The sequence below is a fragment of the Rhinoderma darwinii genome, chromosome 4, assembly GCF_050947455.1.
Source record: "Rhinoderma darwinii isolate aRhiDar2 chromosome 4, aRhiDar2.hap1, whole genome shotgun sequence".
Lineage (NCBI taxonomy): Eukaryota > Metazoa > Chordata > Amphibia > Anura > Rhinodermatidae > Rhinoderma > Rhinoderma darwinii.
This window is the reverse complement of record NC_134690.1, coordinates 220853069-220872513: the sequence shown is the minus strand read 5'-3', so window position 1 is coordinate 220872513 and position 19445 is coordinate 220853069. Positions and strand designations below refer to the sequence as shown.

The window sequence follows — 19445 nt, the reverse complement described above, 5'->3', positions numbered from 1 at the left end:
CAATTCTGACATTCACAATTGTAATTACCATTGCTTCCTCTGCTACACCTGCTTTCGGGAAATTCCACCAACCTTTCAAATGCTCCTTTAAGTGCAAACCCACCTCGCAACTGGAAGCCGACATATTCCCCCTTACAAAAATTCAAAAGATACAAAAGATTTGTGCCAGTTCATTTTCTGGTAGTGTTGATTGGATATTTCTTTGACTTGTTGGATGGACTCAATGATTCTATGAAATGTATATTTGCATTAGCAGAGTTTCATATTTACAAGGTTGATCTCGCTTTTAATGTATCAACACAGGAGTAGCTTGCGGTGTTTATGATTAAAGTTGTGAATATTAATGTTATGTATACGTACTGAAAATGTTCTACTTAGAAAGCTGCAGAAATTATAAACCTGGAAAATATGATCTGTGGCACCTAAGCGCATCCTTTATATCTCTGAACCAGTTCTGTTCTTATTGAGAATTTGTCTAATTTAATTGAAAATGTATGTAAACAACTCCTTTGTTGAAAGAAGCTTTCAGTGTTTAGTTTGTCTTAAGTAACCACCGCCGTTTGTCTGTATAATATAAGGCTTAATGCTACGTTTAATAGGAATGGCTTTCTGGGGACAGTCAAACATAGGGGTATATATACAGTTGAAGTCCTAAGTTTACATACACCTTGGCCACATTCATTTATTTCACCTTTTATTTCATTACAAATAAATAATACTTGTGGTTAGTATTTGGTAGCATTGCCTAATTTAGGTTATCTATGCAGGATCTGCTAGTGATATCCCTATGTTGACCGTTGACACGTTGGCTCTATACAGAGTATCCAGTTTGTTTTATGCATTTCTAGGATATTTCTTTTGATTTGTGTTACATATGAACATACACAGTTATTCTACAATTTACTCTAATCACTTCTGATTTTCTGTAGAAGAAAGAAAATGTCATTACTGTGACTGGAGGTGAGGCCAAATGCTAGCTGTTCTTACTAACTTAATAAACAATGGCTTCTTATTCAATTATATTGTACTTGCATTCATTATATATAAGCAATTGGAGCAATTTCGCCTTCTATATTAGCAATGATAACATCCAAGAGCTTTTTAATATGACAAACATTATTACCTTGTATACATATGCAAGTAGCTAGTGTGCGTGTATGTATGTATGTATGTATATATATATATAACACATACTGTATATATATTAAGTATATTTTATCATCTTCCATAGGCAATGTTGGATGTTGCAGCTCATCATGGATGGCTTGTCACAGTCCTAAACATCACAAATCTAGTGCAAATGGTAATTCAAGCTCGATGGATATATGAGTCAAGTTTGCTCACTGTGCCAAATATTGAGAAACACCATCTTCATCTCTTCAGGTATGTACTCTATAAGAGTTGGGCAGCTTAGAACACAATAACAGTTAAATGTAGGGAAACATTGACCATTGGACATTGTTACTAATACTGAAAGAGTGTGTTAGTTAGAAATAGTGGCAGTATGCCAGTTGAACCACGCAGCATTATTCCCACAGGAAATTTGGACCCACTAAATAGGTGAAGCATCAATTTCAGGTGGTGACAAAGCGGATAGACAATAACGGAGTGCCGGTTCCTCAGTGGTTAAATCAGTCCCACTACCTAAGTCCAATTCAATATTTTTTAAACAAACTGAGAAGTTGCGTTTGACCTTAATACAAGAACAGTTGGTTTGCCGATCTGTATAATCAATGAAACTGTATTTTTCTGGTCGTTATCAACAAACTGAAATCAATGTTGTGAATCTGTGATAAATATTAATGAGACATAGTTAGATAGTTGATAAGGCTTAAAAAAAAAAAACACCCAGGTACATCAAGTCCAACCTTTTAATATTACTATGTTGATCAAGAGGAAAGCAAATACCCCTATAGGGCGAACGCCAATTGACCTGTATTAAGGGGAGAAAAACGAATTTGACTCTAAATATGGCAGATATATCAGAATAAATCCCTGGATTAATGTTCCATCTCCAGAATCTAGTACTCAGACCTTGTAATATTATATTTTTCAAGAAAGGCATCAATACATTCAATAAATCAACAATAACAACATTGGGTCAGAGAGTATCATAGTCTCACTTCTCTTACAGTAAAGAAGCCCCTGCTATGACTAGTTGGAATAGGGATTTGTATAGAGGAAAACTATGTTCTTGTCATGAGCATCTATGCTTCTTTTGATGCATCCTCAATTATTTTATTTGCCTTGGCAGAAGCTGACTGGCACTTGTTAGTAAAGTTAAGTTTACTGTTTACCAATATTTGGCCCAGTAGTTTATTATTCAGTGTGTAATTGTAGAATTTGTTTCCTCGGCCCAAGTGCATATTTACATTTAACCACAATAACTCGTTGGAGCCATCAAACGTGCTATTACAGCTGATGAACACCATCACAATATGGTGCAAGCTCAGAAGCTAAGCCCACACCATAAGCAGCGGGTGCCGGCTGTTTCAGACAGGTGACACCCACCTGCAACGGCCGGGATCGGAGATCACTCCGATCCTGTCTATTTAACCCCTCAGTTACTGCGGTTGCCGTGACAGGCGAAAAAGACCTGTTGAAGGTCTCCAGGTCTGCCTTCCTTTTTCCCTTTTCCCATTTTTCCTAAAAAATTATTCAAGCAATAAAAAAAGTAAACATAGTTGGTATCACTGTGTCCGTAAAAGTCCAAAGTAGTAAAATATCACATTATTTTAGCTGGCAGGTGAACGCCATAAAATAAAAAAAATCACAATGCAAGCATTTCTGTTTTTTAGTCACCTCACTTCCTCCAAAAAAATGTAATAAAAAATCATCAGAAAGTTGCGTGTATTCCAAAATGAAACCAATAAAAATTACATCTCGCTCAGTAAAAAAACAAGACCTCACACCACTCAATTGACGGAGAAATAAAAAAGTTATGGCTCTTAGAATATGGCAACACAAAACAAATATTTTTTTAACCTAGTTTTTTTCTTTGTGAAAGTAATAAAACATTTAAAAAAAACTATAATTTTGGTATGGCCATAATTGTATTAACCCCCAGAATAAAGTTAGCACGTAGTTTTTATCGCACAATAAAAATGAAACCGAAAGGCCAGTTTCTCATGGGTCGGATACGCTGCATTAAAATCACGCAGCGTATCCGACTTGGAACCCGCAGTACACTCCGTCCGAAAAATCACACAAAATTGTCGTGCGGTTTTTAGACTAAATTTCCGCTTTGGAAAGCAACGCTTGAAAAAAAAACAAAACGATTCCTACCCTCTTCTCTGCGCGTAGTCCGGCCTCCTATGATGACCATGTGATGCTGCAGCCTGTGATTTGCTGCATTATGGCTCCTGAAATGCGCCGATGGAAAAACAAAAATTCAAAAAAAAATTGGTTGTGTCTTTAAGTTGTTAAACTTAATTTGCTTTCCCGAATCCCTCTGTAGTATTACATTATCCTCCTCTGTGTGGATTACTTTACAGAGCTTAGTATCACCTGCAAATACTGAAATTATACTCTGTAAACCCTCTAGCAGGTCATTAATAAACATATTAAAAAGAAGATACTGACTCCTGTGGAACCCCACTGGTAACGGTGACCCACTCTGAGGATGTGCCATTAATTACCACCCTACCCTTAGTTTCCGATCACTGAGCCAGTTGTTAACCCAATTACATATATTTTCCTCCAGTCTCAGCATTCTCATTTTATATACCAACCTTTTATGTGGCACAAATGCATTTAATAAGTTCTTTACATTCTGAGTGCAATTTACTTACCTGAAATTTTATTTTTTCAGTCATCCAAAGGCCGCACACAAAGGGTTAAAGTTAGGTATGGCCCTATTGGTCAGAAGACAGTAGTTAGTAAGCAATGAAAAATTAACCAATGAGCCTTTCATAAAAGGACTTAAACCAGACACACATGCGTCATATGCAGCAATATTTATTAAAGGAGGGATACTGAGCTGTCGTTTGACTACAGGGAAAATAAAATTTCTGGTAAGTACATTTGATGCTTCCTGGACATCCCTTAGGCAGCATACAAAGGGAATTGAAAATCAATATTACAGGAGTGGAAAACTGGAGCCAGCATATTGCTGCACTGCCTTGCCAAAGGCCGAACCTTGACCAGCAGCAATGTTTTACAAGTGGCGAGTGGCGATGCCCAGGTGGCTGAATTACATATTCTGCCCATGAAGCTACTGTGGAGCGTGAAGAATGAGGTTCGAAATGTAATGGACCTTCCAAGTAATGGCTGATTTGATCCATCTTGTTATCATTGCTTTACTAGCTTTCCTTCCCTTCTTACGTCCATGGTATTATTTGAACAGGGCTTCTTCTTTTCTGAAGTGTTCAACCCTCTCCAGATATACAAGAACGGATCTAGAAAATCTAATTTTTGCTGTTATCCATTTTCAGTTTCTGGATGTAGCACTGTAAGATAAGTTTCTTAGTTCAGAGACGGAACGAAATTAACTTTAACCCTTTCAGAACTGAACTATTTTTTGCTTTACCATTTTCGTTTTTCACTCCCCGCCTTTCAAGAGCCATAACTTTTTTATTTGTCCGTCAATGGGGTGGTGTGAGGGCTTATTTTCTGTGGAGGAGTTGTAGTATTTATTGCCAACTTTTAAAGTACCACATCATGTACTGGGAAACTGAAGAAAAAAAAATCTTTGCAGTCTGAAATTGGAGAAAACTGCGATTCCTACATTGTTTCTTTTTCATTTTCGTTTTTACGTCTTTCACTGCGGTAAAAACGACAACTTAACTTTATTCTGCGTCTCAATGTGATTTCGGTGATACCAATTTTATATAGGTTATTTACTGCTTTTACAAAGAAAAAACTGTTTTGTTTTTTAAAAAAAATAATTTGTTTCACCACATGGTGAGCCATAACTTTTTAAATTTTTTTCATCGATGGAGCAGTTTCAGAGCTTATTTTTTGCGGGATGAGATGTAGTTTTTATTGATACCATTTTTTGGCGCATACAACTTTTTGATCACTTTTTATATAAAAAAATTTGCGCGCTAAGGTGACCAAAAACAGCGGTTTGGGCATTTACATTTTTTGGTTTTTACGGCGTACACTGTGCGAGTTAAATAATGGTATATTGTAATAGTTCAGACTTTTACTGACGCAGCGATACCAATTTTTTTATTTTTAAAATTACTTTAAAGGAAAAATAGGAAAAGGTTTTTTTTAACTTTTAATATCTATTTTTTTTTTTTTTTTACTACTGACTTTATTAAACTTTTTTTTTACACATTTTATTAGTCCCTCTAGGGGACTTGAACCAGCAATCGTTAGATCGCTGGTACAACACACTGCAATACCAATGTATTGGAGTATATAATAATTTTTACAGGCTTCTGTTAAGCCATGCCAAAGGAGCGGCTTACAAAAGCAGACAAAAGGCAGGCCAGGGGGCATTCATTAGGCCCCTGGGCTGCGATGACAACCATCGACACCCCCCGTTCGCGTTGTGGTGCGCCGATGAGTGATTGCTGTTCCTGGCCATTAGTCTTGGGTGTCAGCTGTAAAACACAGCTGACACCCACAGCGTATAGGGCGTGCTCAGAAGGTGAGCGCGCTCCGTACTTTCCTAATAACGCTCATCACGTGCATGAACGTGATAATGCATCATGGGGTTAAGAATGATATTAGGGACTGTTCTAAGATCTAGAAAATTCTGACATGTGTCTAAAATATGGACTCCTGCATGAGAGAGCCCGAAGTTTACTCAGGTGACGTGCAGAAGCAATAGCAAATAAGTAGGCTGTCTTAGTAGAGAGATTACCTAAATCAATATCTTGCTGTCAGCACCAAAGAAGGTCTAACATTTTGAATGGCTTTTTAAAACCTTCTGATCAATGGATTATTTGAGAATTTCTCCGAAGAGGCCGAAGCAGTTGCCAAAAATTTTTACTTGTAATGTATTACGTTTTAAACTTTTGTTGAAACCTTTCTACTGAAACGGAAAAAAAAATGTATATAGCAGGGGAAACCATCAGATTTCTTTCACAAAATTGGGGAAACAATTTCTGAACTCTGCTGTAAACCTTGATAGTAGGTGGTCTTTTGATGGCCATCAGAGTCTTAATCACTTCTTCTGAAATTCCTGTTTGTTATAGACCCCTCCTTTCAGCTTCCAAACTTTGAGATACAGACGAATAGGGTTTAGGTGGAAAAACCCTTCTTAGATGAGAATGTCTAGCCTGTTTGGCAACCTCTGGAAATTGCATTTTTAAAAAGCTCCAATAAGAGCGAAAAACAGGCCCTGCGGGGCCAGAATGGTGCTATCAGGATTACCGTGGTTTTCTCTCCCTTGATTTTTTTAGAGAACGCAAGGTATTAGAGGAACAGATTAATCAATTTCTGACTCCAACTAATCCATAGACTGTCTAGAAACTGATTGTTCTGCTGCATAAAGTGACCAAAACCTGGGAATCTGGGTGTTTTGTCTTGAAACAAACATTTTTCCTGTTGAGTGACCATTCTGTGGGGCTGATCATATATCGGCTAAACCAATCTGCTTGTGGCTCGTCACACCCATGATATGTATTGCAGCAAGACTGTTCACATGCTTCTTCGCTCCGGACGTTATTTGAGCACATTCTCTTGACAGGCAATGACTTCTCGTTCCTTCCTGCTTGTTGATATAGAAAGCTAGTGAAAGATTCTGTCTGAATCAAGATTTCTTTACTGCGGTGATCTATAATAAATTGAGTAAGGGCTAGTTTGATTGCCGTAAGCTCTTTCAGTTTTGAGGACAGTTATAATTCTTGAGAGGTCCATTTCTGTTGAACTCATTTGTTGAATACATGGGAACCCCAACCCCAATTTGAGGCATCCAATGTAAGATATACTTGATGAGGATTGAGAAGACTTTTGCCCTGAAACATCTTGGATAATGGCAGGATTGAGAGAAATAATGCGATCCAGACCCCAAGGGCTTCTCACCCGTGATCTAGAATATTCCTCTGAAGTGAGTTTTAGCCCAAGGGACAGTCTCTATGGAGGAAGTAAAAATTCCCAGGACTCTCATCGCTGTTTGGACCGAAACTCAGGGATGAAGGATCAAATTCCTGACTGCACTACTCAAATTGTTAATTCTGTCCACAAATGGTTTGCAGGTCATTGTTCTGGTGTTGATGACAAACTCCAGGTATTCAATAGTCTGTGAAGATGACTGAGGTGATTTTTTGTTTGCTCACCAAAAACCCATAGTGATCCAACATTTGAAGAGTGGACTGAGGGTGTGCATTCAGAAGACTTTTCGAGGAGGTTTTCACAAACCAGTCATCTAGATACGTACCGCAAATTTACCCTTCATATGAAGAGCTGCTGATAGAACCACTTCAACTTTTATATATACCCTAGGGGCTGAAGAACGACCAAAGGGAAGACATTTGAAGTGATGGATTTAGGAACCTTCCTTGATTGCTATCCTCATAAATCTTCTGTGTGATTTGAGGATGGGTATATGGACATAGGCATCTGTTAAACTTATCGTTGCCTTGAAATGTTTGTTCTTTATGATAGTGATGACTGATCTTATTGATTTCGTTTTGAACTTATTTTTCTGTAGAAATCTGTTGACATAAATTAAATCCGCCATAATCTCCTAATCTCCCCCTGGTTCTCTCACCATTAAAATTTGTGAGTATATCCTGCAACCTATTTGTTCGGGAGGTACTGGTTCTAAAGTGTCCTTTATAGCAAAGTCTTTAACCATTTGAGATTACATTTTGCTGGATATGTTCAGGTTGAAATTATTCAGAGGAAATGTGGTAAACTCGAATATGTAGCCTCTTTTGATTATAGAAGTCACCCATGAGTCTGAAAAAGTTAACTTCCACTTTGTATAAAAAGCTATTAATCTTACACCGAATCTGGGGCTGAAAAGTTGTTGTCATTGTTCTGTATTTTTTTGCACCACCTTGGAATGGCTTCTTCTTGGAGGAGGAGAACTGATTTTCAGGTTTGGGGTTGCATCTTCGTTGTCTATCGAATCTGAAATTTCTTGTCTGCTTAGGCAATTTTTTAAATTGTGAGCAAAAGGGCCTAGCCGCCTTTTCAGAAAAGAGATACCTGTAACTTCTTTGAGGGATACTAATATCTTGTCCAACTGTGGACTGAATAAGCTATCCGGTTAAAATGGTAATGACCGAAATGGCGATTAGCCCCAGACCGCTGCGTAATCCATAAAGCTCTTCTTGTAGCATTGGCAATGGCCAGGTTCTTCGATGAAAATCTATGGGGAATCACAAAAAAACCTGCCGGCATCTTTAATGTGGGCAAGTCTTGCAAAATGGTTTGGTTTCTCTTAGTATTCCTTCTTTAAGATCTTGTAAAAAGTTGGCTTAGCCAAATTCTTATGGCTCTTGCTATAGTAATAGTAGCCAGGGATACTTTACATCCTAGCAAAGTATGTGAGCACAGCCCACAAAAAAAAAAAGTAGGACATGCTCCATATTTCCCGCCCCCGGTTCCGATTTCTTCCAGAAATTTGTCTAGTTTAGAATAGCTAAGATTGGTCAAACAAACGTATAAGTTTGAGACTTGCACTAATGTCATCTTGTTTTTCCCCTCTCTCTCTCTCCCCTCCTTAAGGGTTGGGTGGCTGGCTTAGGGTTTTGCTGTATACTTTTTATTTAAACATATACTGTACTGTTTTGGCATTCTTGTATCATTTTGCATTTCTAAAAAAAGAAATGAAGAATTAAAAATATATATAAAAATATATTGTCACATCCTTGTAGGATAACATTTAAAGCTTCAATTTTTGTCATTTTGAATCCTAAGAGTTAAGTTTTTAGTCTTAACCTGTTAATTATCATGTACACCACACTGCTTACAAAAAGGTTTTAATAAAAGTATTTGTAAGTTTTTTATGCTTTTATAATACAGGTTTCATTTACAGAATTCTTGTATTCACAAAACTGAGCTGATATTTAGCAATTGTGTGGACACTAGTGTTGTAATTCCTTGTGCTCTTTTTCCTATTTGTTTCTTTAAGAAAATTGAATTCAGGAAAAAGAATGAGAAATTCTGAATATGTTACCGGACCTGTTGAGTGTCTTCCAGAGCTGGTAGCTGCATGTGAAGGCAAAGAGGACATTTTCTTTTCTTTAGTAGAAAGGGAGCTTTCAGCCACACAGATTTCACAGGTAACCATTTTCACTAAAAATTAAAGGGGTTATCAAACTCGTACAAAATGTTTAAAAGCAGCTGTAAATATTATACAACAAAAACGAATCAGTACACACCTCTTCTTCTTTTTCCCAATGATCCAACACTAACACCCCGGTGGTGGTTCTGATGTCTTAAAAGATGAGTCCTAAATCTTTTTTTTTTTTTTAAACTTGCAGCTGTTTTAAGTTGGATAATATTTGTTCACTTGTCAAGTATGCATATGGAAATTATATTTTCTACTCAAACAGAATATTTTTGTTTTTATATATACAGCATCCTCTTGTGAAAGACCAAACAAAGCATGTGTGCTGTCTAATGTGATCTATTAAATAAGTTATACGGAGGAAAAAAAGTTAATCAGCGATCATTTTAATAAAAACAGGACTTTTTTTTCTGTTGTCAAAAATGCTGCGATCTGACTTATTCCTCTCCTCAGTCAGGTGGTACAGGAAGTTCTATCGTTTCTCCCTGTGCTGTGACGTATGGACACAGCGCCACGTAACTGAGGGGTGCCTCCTCCTTCCATTTGTCTTGGCTCATCGCTGATCATATGACCGGAAGGGGATTGGGCAGAGTAAGATTGTCAGCCCCTGGCAGTCTTGTGATTCCTGATCTTACAAAATGAAAGGGAGGGGAAGGTAAGGGGCTGGCTTCCTTCTTTCACATTTCGGAGATCCGAGACCTGAACACATAAGGTCATTTGGTGAGGTCTCGGCATTGTGAAAGAAGGGGTTGCTAGGATTTGTAGTTTTTCAGGGTGTGCTGACTCAAAGCCGGAAGTAAACGAATAGCATGTCCATCATATCGAGGATGGAAAAGTATTATACTGTAAAAATCAACCTTTTCAAAATGTTTCGAAATGGGAGGATGAAAAAAAATGTTTAATATGGTTTGTACTTTTTTTTTTTTGCCGCCGTATAACTTCTAATTGTCTAATTTAGTAGTGACCTGCATAAGCTTTCCACATGGTATGGTTTTTGTTACCTATGTTTTTTTCTCGGAGTGGATACTGTTGTTGTTTTTGTTGCATATGACTATGGCTTATGATTAAAGGAATAGATTGATCATTAACACTAAGGCTGCTTCCACACGAGCATAATATGGGTGTGTTTTTTTGCCTGTATTATGGATGCAACACAAGCCTATGATGTTCTAACTCTCGTTCCGATGAACAGCGGGAGGTCTGGCTTTTTGCGTCCATAATATTGGCACAAAAAAGCATTGTTACGCTCGTGTAAAAGCGGCCTAAAAGTTAGATGGTCTGGCAGTCAAGATTGCTTAGCATCCGGGATAGATAGTCATAACTGCTTTCACCTTTGTTGAGTTTAGCAGGGGTGATAGTACTGTGAATTAGGTGACTGCCCCACATTGGCCCAGTATTCCTCCCTTCTAACCAAAGGTCATTTAAATTAGATCTGAATATAGCCATGATGTTAATATTCACCAATACTATTTCCAGAATATAGGTTTAAGCCCAAAATATATGTATACTCATAATCTTCCATTTATGTAAAATAAAATATTTAGCACTGTAGCCAAAAGACCTCTCGGTGGGTGCAGAGCTTCAAATGGAGTGACTGCTCCTCTAAATCAGTACAAAAAATTGGCAAGGAAGCAGCACTCCAAAAATGTAAAAGGATCTATTCACCACAACATCTCAGTGCAACATTTCACCCTCGCAATGAGGGAATTTTCAAACTTGAAAATAAATAAATATATATATATATATATATATATATATATATATATATATATATATATATATAAAATGTGTGTATATATATATATATATATATATATATATATATATATATATATATATATATATATATAAAATGTATGAGCAAGCAATGCCTAGTTCTTATGAGCCATTCTATGATGTAGGAAAATGGTCTTTACTTCTGGTGAGAGGAAGATAATGGTGCTCAGGGTCGTTAGTAGTTCATCCCTTATCGTCCCTCAACGTTTTGATATACGTCCAGGAATACCATCTTGAAAAGGGAGCCCCAAAACACCCAGACTCTGTGTGTTGCCACCATATGGTGCCTTTGTATGGCACTATATATATATATATATATATATATATATATATATATATATATATATATATATATATTCTCTCCTGTAACCAGAAGTAATACTTTAGTGGGAAATATAGCCGGCATCTAGAGTTAGAATATGTATTATGTACTGTATTACGCTATAATAAACCCCTATGCATGAGCTCTAAGGTGTGGCCAGGCTATAAGTGGATTTATGGGGGTTTTGTGTATGCAAAGCGTATCATAGATAGATAATTAAATATAGATTTACAATACTGTACCATGCATAGTATTGTGTAAGTTAAAAAAAAAATATTGTACATTCCTTATGTGTTTACCATTTGTAGAGCGAATTTTAAATAAATGGAAATACAATAATTTCAAATGTATTTATTTGAATTTCCGATGAAAATGACATTCATACTTAACTAGACTTGTTAACCAACAAAGAACTGGTTTTATGGCTATCCACTTCATTAGGTGCTTAATATAATATTGCTTATACTCATTAAGCTGTTGTTCCTACACATGGAAATGTTTTCTCCACAGACTATTATGTGCTTTCCATTAGGAGCAAGCATTTTAATCCAGAACCTCTTTGTCCCTTGAGTGTGTATGATGTAATTCTCAATGTCGGAAGAAATTGTACAACTTTTATATGTGTTTATGCATTTTAATCCATTTTTAATGACCGTTTTCTCCTATTCTCATGTCAATATATTCTCCTAGATGTTTTAGTGTATGAAATATTAATACATAAAACTACAATAAATTAATTATAGAATAGAGATCATCTTTTAAGTCACTTGTTTCTCAGAGCTTACAATGGTTAGGAATGGAGGACACAAGGAGCCATAATGTATTCAATAAAAGAATCTGGAACAGATAATGTTGCAATTTCATAATTTTATTAAACTATTATTATTGACCTTTGTGACTCCTTGGATCACTTTTCAAGCTGATAGCTGCACAGAGCTCTATGAAGGAGCTCTGTGCAAACCCATTTTACAGTATCCTATTGAATTGTTAACTAACATCACAGTTAAGGACTTGTCATTAACATTAATATTGACATTCTGTGATGTTTTGTTCAGTTTCCCCATAATCCGTCTCATTGAATCCAGATTTGTCACAACTGTAGAGTGTGGATGTATAACGTTTCAATGAAAATAGAATGTCTATATGAGGAACTCAATTACTATAAAACAAAAAGAATCATAGTAAAGGTAATTTGTATAAATTGGAACAAGCTTTCACTTACCACATTTCTGTCGTAATGGAAGTTGCGCTCACAACAAGTTTCAAATGTAATAAAAATTATCAGGACATTGTTATAATTAGCTCGGGGAAAACTGAGAAGTAAACTAACCTAATTTATTTGCATAAATTGTCATTCTGTTATCTTTTAAACCAAATGCAAATTGCCTCTGTCTGATACGATGATGGTTATTTGGCTGAAAAGCACTTCAATTTGCGTAGCAATCTGGTGCCGACTCTACTGTGAGGCGATCCCAGGTAACATCAAAATTCAGAATTATTCCAGAAATTAGCAGGTTTAAAGCATCAATTTAAGTGCTAATTGCAGTAGTAATGAGAAAAAGCAGTACTACTGCGAGATTTGCATCTTTTGCCACATCAGTATGCCTGCAACGGCTGCTAACTGCAAGAGGATTTGGCTGCTAATTAAATAATTGTATGCATGGTGGCGTCCTTGTCTGATTCAATAGATGAAGATTAATCCTCAGATAAATATGTTTGGCTGGTGTTCATAGTACCTGAAAAAATAGAGTGAGCGTATATGCTATCCCTCTACATTTCCACAATCTATCAGTATATGTACATAAGCCGAGGTTATATATCTGTCATATACCAGACTGAAAGCCTTTCTACAGCCATACTTCTGTGCACTGGGTTTCCTTATCGCTCAAAAAACCTTGCGTTACCTTAGTGGACATAAATAATAGACATGCTTCATGCTTAAGTGCTGTAGTGATGTTTTAGCTGGTCATCATGTAAACAATTGCTTGTATACAAATTGCTTTGTGAAACACTGAAACGCGTGTGCAGCACTTAGTGATGGGTTAATATGCAGGATACAGCTTGTAGTATTGTGTAATGGATTATTCCCCTAGCTTCAGTACATTTCTCCATAACAGACGGAGAAAAACACACAAGAAAGCCCTTAGAAAACTCCCTCACGCGGCAATGGATTTTATTCCTTGGGATCAAATGTCTTCACAATCTATTATATTTATTTTGGCTTTATGTGACTAAACCTAGAAGATCTCTTAATATAATTGCTGTTTCTAGAATTGATCTTGCTATTGTGTTTTCTTGTCTCATTTTAGGCGTGGAACTTTTTGTCAAGTCTCCCAGTTATTGATGTCCAGATGTCCATTAAAGGATGGTGGGAGGATCCAGCTCAAGCGCACAATGAGCTCCCTGTACCTATCCTTTTTCCAGGGGCACAAGAGAAAAAATGGATTTCACTACATGCTGATCAGGAGTATGTGCTGCAGGTGAATCTGCAGCGGATCCGGGCAGGATACAGAAAGGTACAGAGCCAGCTTGTCACACATCTTAGTGACAATAACATGTTCTGTATAGGTAGTTACTATGTAATATGTTTGGTAATGAGATGATTTTCAGTGTATCAATGTGAAAATGTTGGCTCAATGTTAATATTTTGGATATTAAATGTATTTTCATTTATGACAACTGAATTGCTGACCATATGTATATTAAGGTTATGTTTGTATTGCTAAGATGGTTTACATTAAAGGATGTTGACCTGATATAAAGTGTATATAGGCATGTCTTGAGCAAAATTTCGGGATATATTACATATTCACATTGTAAATAAATTAAATAGTGTCCGTTATGTGTATATACATAGACATTGATGTGGATGGTTAGGAAGAAACTAGCATTTCATCACTGCGTATTCGGGTCTACATTGGTCTAAAGGCTATAACTTCCAATTCAGCAGATATTTATATAAAGAAGATTTAAAAATATTAACTTTTCATTTTAATTATATTCATTTCAGGGGAAGCAAGACAGTAAAGCAATTGCTTCTAAGTTCCCAAAGGCAAAGGATGAGGGCTGGTTTTTAATCCTGGGAGAGGTGGACAAAAAAGAGCTTGTTGCACTAAAAAGAGTGGGATATGTAAGAAATAGAAGCACCGTGTCCATTGCATTTTACACTCCAGAGAACATTGGAAGGTAAGTGGCAGTAACTATCACAGATGAGATTACCACCAGTTCTAATAATAATAATCTTTTATATAGCACCAACATATTCCGCAGCATTGTACAATTCAGAGGGAACATGTACAGACTATTAGACATTATATAGTGACAAAACTAAGAGGAGTGAGGACCCTGCTCATAAGAGCTTACAATATATAAAGATATAGGGGTGATACAAGAGGTAAAAAGTGCTTTTTAAGTACAAAGGTCCAGCCATCTTTTATACATATGGGGTGGTACGCATAAAGCTACATGAGCCGGTCACCAGCCAGTATCTGTGTATGACAGATATGAAGCGTATTAGGGTGCAAGGAGTCTGGGGGGATACTGCTGAATGAAGATATCAGGTTGTGAAAGTCAAGGAGTCCGATTAGGGAATGTGATAGGAAATATTGAAATGCTTCTTCCTTTCCTTTTGTTTACTAGATGCATCTACACACTGTATCTCATGAGTGACAGCTACCTGGGTGTGGACCAACAGTACGACCTATATCTAAACATTATTCCAGCCAGTGTATCAGCCCAAGTGAACACTGAGGTCTCTGCTTCCCTGAGTGACCTTGTCATGAAGTAACCCGACCTTTACAACTCTACCAGGAAAACTCTTTTTGAGAAAACAGCTGTTAAGTCATTCTGAACTGTAAAGGAATTACTTATTGTTTCCCGGAGAAGTGTCAAGTTTCCATCTCAACACAGCAAGCGTGTACATTTAACTGAGCACACTGAAAATTCAAAGCCACATTGGCCTTATCTAAAGTTGCCTTTTGTGTAAAAACCATTGATGCTTTATTTCATTAAACAGTGCAATGTAAAGTGTAAAAAAAAATCACCCCCGATACGACTTAGAGATTGAATAATATGATGATGAGTGATGTTAAGGCTCTATTTACTATGTATAAATGAATATAAATAGTAATGTATGATTTAGAAAAGTATTCAAAATGTCTACAAAATTCAAAATAATTTTAGGCTCTGTCCACAATAGCACTAGTGTCCATTTCACTGGTTTCTGGTGCTTTATGACGGTAAGAATAGCGACGCTACAGTGGACACAAGGATAAAAAATGTAATGCCCGATGTAAACCTGACTAACTTATTAGAAGTCAATGGGATTTGTTAAATTCTGTTTCAGAACGCAGAACCGGTCAAAAATGCAGTAAAATGGTGGACAACATGATGAAAACCTGATGCAACATATTCAAGTCAATGGGTTCCCTTGGGCATCATTGGTGTCCGTCATTCTACAGATTCAGCACTACCGGTATTTTGTTGTTCTGGTCCTATGACAGAACAGAAATGGAAAATCGAAAGGTAGATGAGAACTTACCCTTCGAGATATACAAATCAGACATTCCTGTTTAAGTTTACATAAAAAAATTTAAGTATCAATATCATACTGAGGAATGTTTATCAATTCAAGTTTTCTACTTAACAAAGACACGTGTGCACATGATCCAGCAGTCTCTTGGGCCTTGCATTTACACAACACCCAATAAGCCAAGACCTGCTAACTATAACTAGAAGAAAATTAGTTGATCATAGTATATGTCTAATACGACAACTGAAGCCTTTCATGCACTGTGCCTCAATGTTTACCATTGGTTTTGGTTTGTAAAAACTATTGTTAGCCAAACAGACTATACATATCATATAGGCTCCTGGTAATATGTGTTCACATTTAATGTAATTTACCACATTAAAGATTCTGCCAATGAGCGTATTATGTCTTTTATTTACTTCTACATAGCAGATATAAAACACAGTTTGGTATATTGACCAATCTTCTCTTTGAAAACATTCAATTGATATGAAATACAGTAATTTAAAGTCTATGTAAATCTTGGAAAGGCAAAAAAAAAGAAGTAAGAAAAAGACATATCAGTGTGTTTTGTGTAACTTTGTAAATACTTTTTAATAAATATAATTTTTACTTTTTTAGATCTTCTCTATACAGAGAAGCTGTATCTAGCGCTATTCACTGAATCCGTCACTTAGATGTGATAGCCTACAGGTGGATCCGGTTTGTCAGAGACATGCAGGACCCGCCGACACTGAACCCATCAGGTCCGCAGGACTGACAGATTCAGTGAATAGCGCTAGAGACTGCTGCAATGTATAGAGAATACGGAGCAGCTGCATATTAAAAAGTGTTTACAAATTTACACAAAACACACTAATATACCTTTTTATTAAAAAAATGTTTTGCCTTTCAAAGGTTTTCCAGTCCCTAAAAATTGATGGCCTATCCTCAGGATAGGCCATCAATAGCTGATCGCTCAGGTCGGACTGCCTTCAACCCGGCCAATCAGCTGTTTTGTAGGGCAGTTTCCTTTTATTCCTGTCACTGCTCGTATTGTGAATCGTCGACGCAGCAGTAGCGGCGATTCACAGTATTGAAGTGAATGGGAGAAGACTGTAATACTGTGAATCGCCGCTACTGCTGCTCCTTTGTTATTTTACCATTGGAAAATCGTTACATCTCTTAGATCGAATACATATAAAAAAAATTTAAATGTTCCGATGCATGGCCAGTTTAAGAACATAACATTTAATCACCACTAGGCAGTGGACTCCGTAATGGAAAAAGTCTGTAAAATAACTTTGTGCCTTTTTCCTTCTATTTACCTTACTGCATTTAAAGGAAAAGTTCCCACAAATGATATATACGTTTTTTCTGTTGATTGTTTTTTTTAATATTATTTGCAATTGTTCACCAAAACCTCAAAATCTTGACACCTCCAGTTGTTCCTCTGCCACACAAGAGCAGTTCCCTCATCTAGTTGCAAAAGTTTGATCTTGGAAATGATCTTCTCAGCCCTTGTATTGTATAACCAGATTTTAAAAATGTTTTCTTGACACACACACACACACACGCACACACACACACGTCAATTGTAGGCATGTGTCTATAAAAAAAGTCAATGTTTGTGGATGTTGGGTGCAGTCAATGGCATAATTATGACCAGGGCCGCCATCAGGAATTTCAGGGCCCCCTACAGCTAAATTTTCTGGGCCCCCCTACCGTGGCACCGCCTGTTAACGGTACTCCGTCCAGCACCATATCATGGTACCCAGGGCTGCCATCAGGGGGGGTATTATGGGTACTGATGTGAGAGGCCCGGCCAAACCTAATTGAAAGGGGGGCCCGGCAACTGCCTTTGGTAGAAAAAAAAAACAGGCCCCTGCAATGGTGCTTGTTTTTTTCACCAAAAGAATGTCGTGAGCTGCGGGCCCCCCTTTCAATTAGGTTTGGCCGGGCCTCTCACATCAGTACCCATAATACCCCCCCTGATGGCGGCCCTGGGTAGCATGGGGGCCGTCAAACACTGCCGCCCGTGTGACCGATTGCGCGCACCCGCAAACTCCCGCGCATGCGCACCCGCGAACTGCGCACCGAATGTTGAGGCAGATTTTGACCTGCACACACTTTCTTGCTGCGTTTTTTGCCCGCGGCGATTGAGGACAGCAGACAAAAAACGCAGGAAAAAATGCATTTTCTGCCTCCCATTGATTTCGATGGCAGGTCAGAGGCGGAACCGCGGCAAGAAAGGACGTGCTGCTTTTTCTTTTTTCCGCGACTGGCTCCCATTGATTTCAGATTAAATCAATGGGAGGCGGTTTTGGAAGTTCTTTGGTGCTGATTCTGACGCAGCGTCCGAGCCAATATCAAGGCCCAAAAACTCTGTGAACTGGGCCTTATTGTTAGGGCTTATTCAGATGAACGTGTAATACATCCGTGCAACGTGCGTGATTTTCACGGCAAAAAAGCGCTAGGAAAATGAAAAAATACCAAAAAACTTTTTAACCAACTTTATACAATCTACAAATGGGGTCAGGGGGATGGGAATCAGAATGGATAGGGGAACATACTCACCAGCCTGCAGGTCCTGTCGGCAGTGTAGAGGAGCTGGGGGGCGGGATCTCCACACGCAGCTTCAGCACATGCTGCATCTTCCCCTCCAGTGAAGCTACAACAGGTATGCAGGGGCTGCCGCGAGTGTTGCTAGGGGAGTGTCGCTAGGGGGGTGTCGCTAGGGGGGGCCCGTGAGCGTTGCGAGGGGGGGGCAACAGTCCGAGGGGGGGGGCAACGGCAGCCCGGCGGGCCCCTTTTACTTCATCCATGTGGCCGGGCCCCTGACGGGAGTACCAGTAATACCCCCCTGATGGCGGCCCTGATTATGACAAAAGACTGGCTCCAGTGGGCACACAACTTTAGTGACCTCATCAACATTCACTGCTTCCACCTAGGTTGCAGTGCAGGGCAGAGATCAATCTTCATATTATTAGCGTTAAATATTTTATTAATTTGAAGGGAACCTGTCAGTATGACTTAGTCCCCCAAATCACCACCAAGATTTTATCAAGCAGGGTAAGAGATTAATAATGAGCTTTAAAAAAGGGGCGCACACTGTGCCTGTACCGTTCTATTCAACCTCTGGGGACTGTGAACTGCATTTCACTGCACCTGCCCGGGAAGTTGAAGAGAATGGCACAGGCACTAGATTTCAGAGATCTAGGAGTGACATAGCGCAGCCTCTGAGTTGTCAATCAATCTATGACAGGTGTAGTTAGGCACCAGAGTGCCTGACTATCCAGGATAACCGCAATACCCAGATGACTCTTTCAAGCTAATTTGTATAGCGCACAGTCCTCAAAGCCCTTTTTCTCAATTATGCTGCATAGGCCAGATTACAGAGGAGCCTCGATGTTAACCTTATACCCTGCTGGGCAACAGATTGGGGGTGGTTTGGGGGCCTAAATCCATCTGACATGTTACCTTTGAGTGACATCAATGCTGTTGATTTTTTTTATCCTGATGTCTCAAACCTGGTTGTTTTTTTTCGTTCCTTCTGTGGAGGATTGTCATTCCACTAACTGGAATGTTTTAGGATTAAATCACTTGTGCCTAAAGGTGAGAACTCTAATCATATCTTTTAG

At 38.1% G+C, this 19445-nt stretch overlaps 1 protein-coding gene across 4 annotated transcripts in view; it reads left to right on the top strand.

Annotated features, from left to right (window-relative positions):
• Positions 1-16227, top strand: part of ASCC3 (activating signal cointegrator 1 complex subunit 3) — a 630293-nt gene extending 614066 nt beyond the window's left edge. For all 4 annotated transcript variants that reach the window (XM_075862208.1, XM_075862206.1, XM_075862205.1 and 1 more), the window contains 5 exons: positions 1232-1383; positions 9038-9188; positions 13604-13810; positions 14305-14480; positions 14934-16227. In XM_075862208.1, the coding sequence (XP_075718323.1) occupies positions 1232-1383; positions 9038-9188; positions 13604-13810; positions 14305-14480; positions 14934-15081 (834 nt within the window). In that variant the 3' untranslated portion in view covers positions 15082-16227. The remainder of the gene's footprint in view (positions 1-1231; positions 1384-9037; positions 9189-13603; positions 13811-14304; positions 14481-14933) is intronic.
• The last annotated feature ends 3218 nt before the right edge of the window (positions 16228-19445 follow it).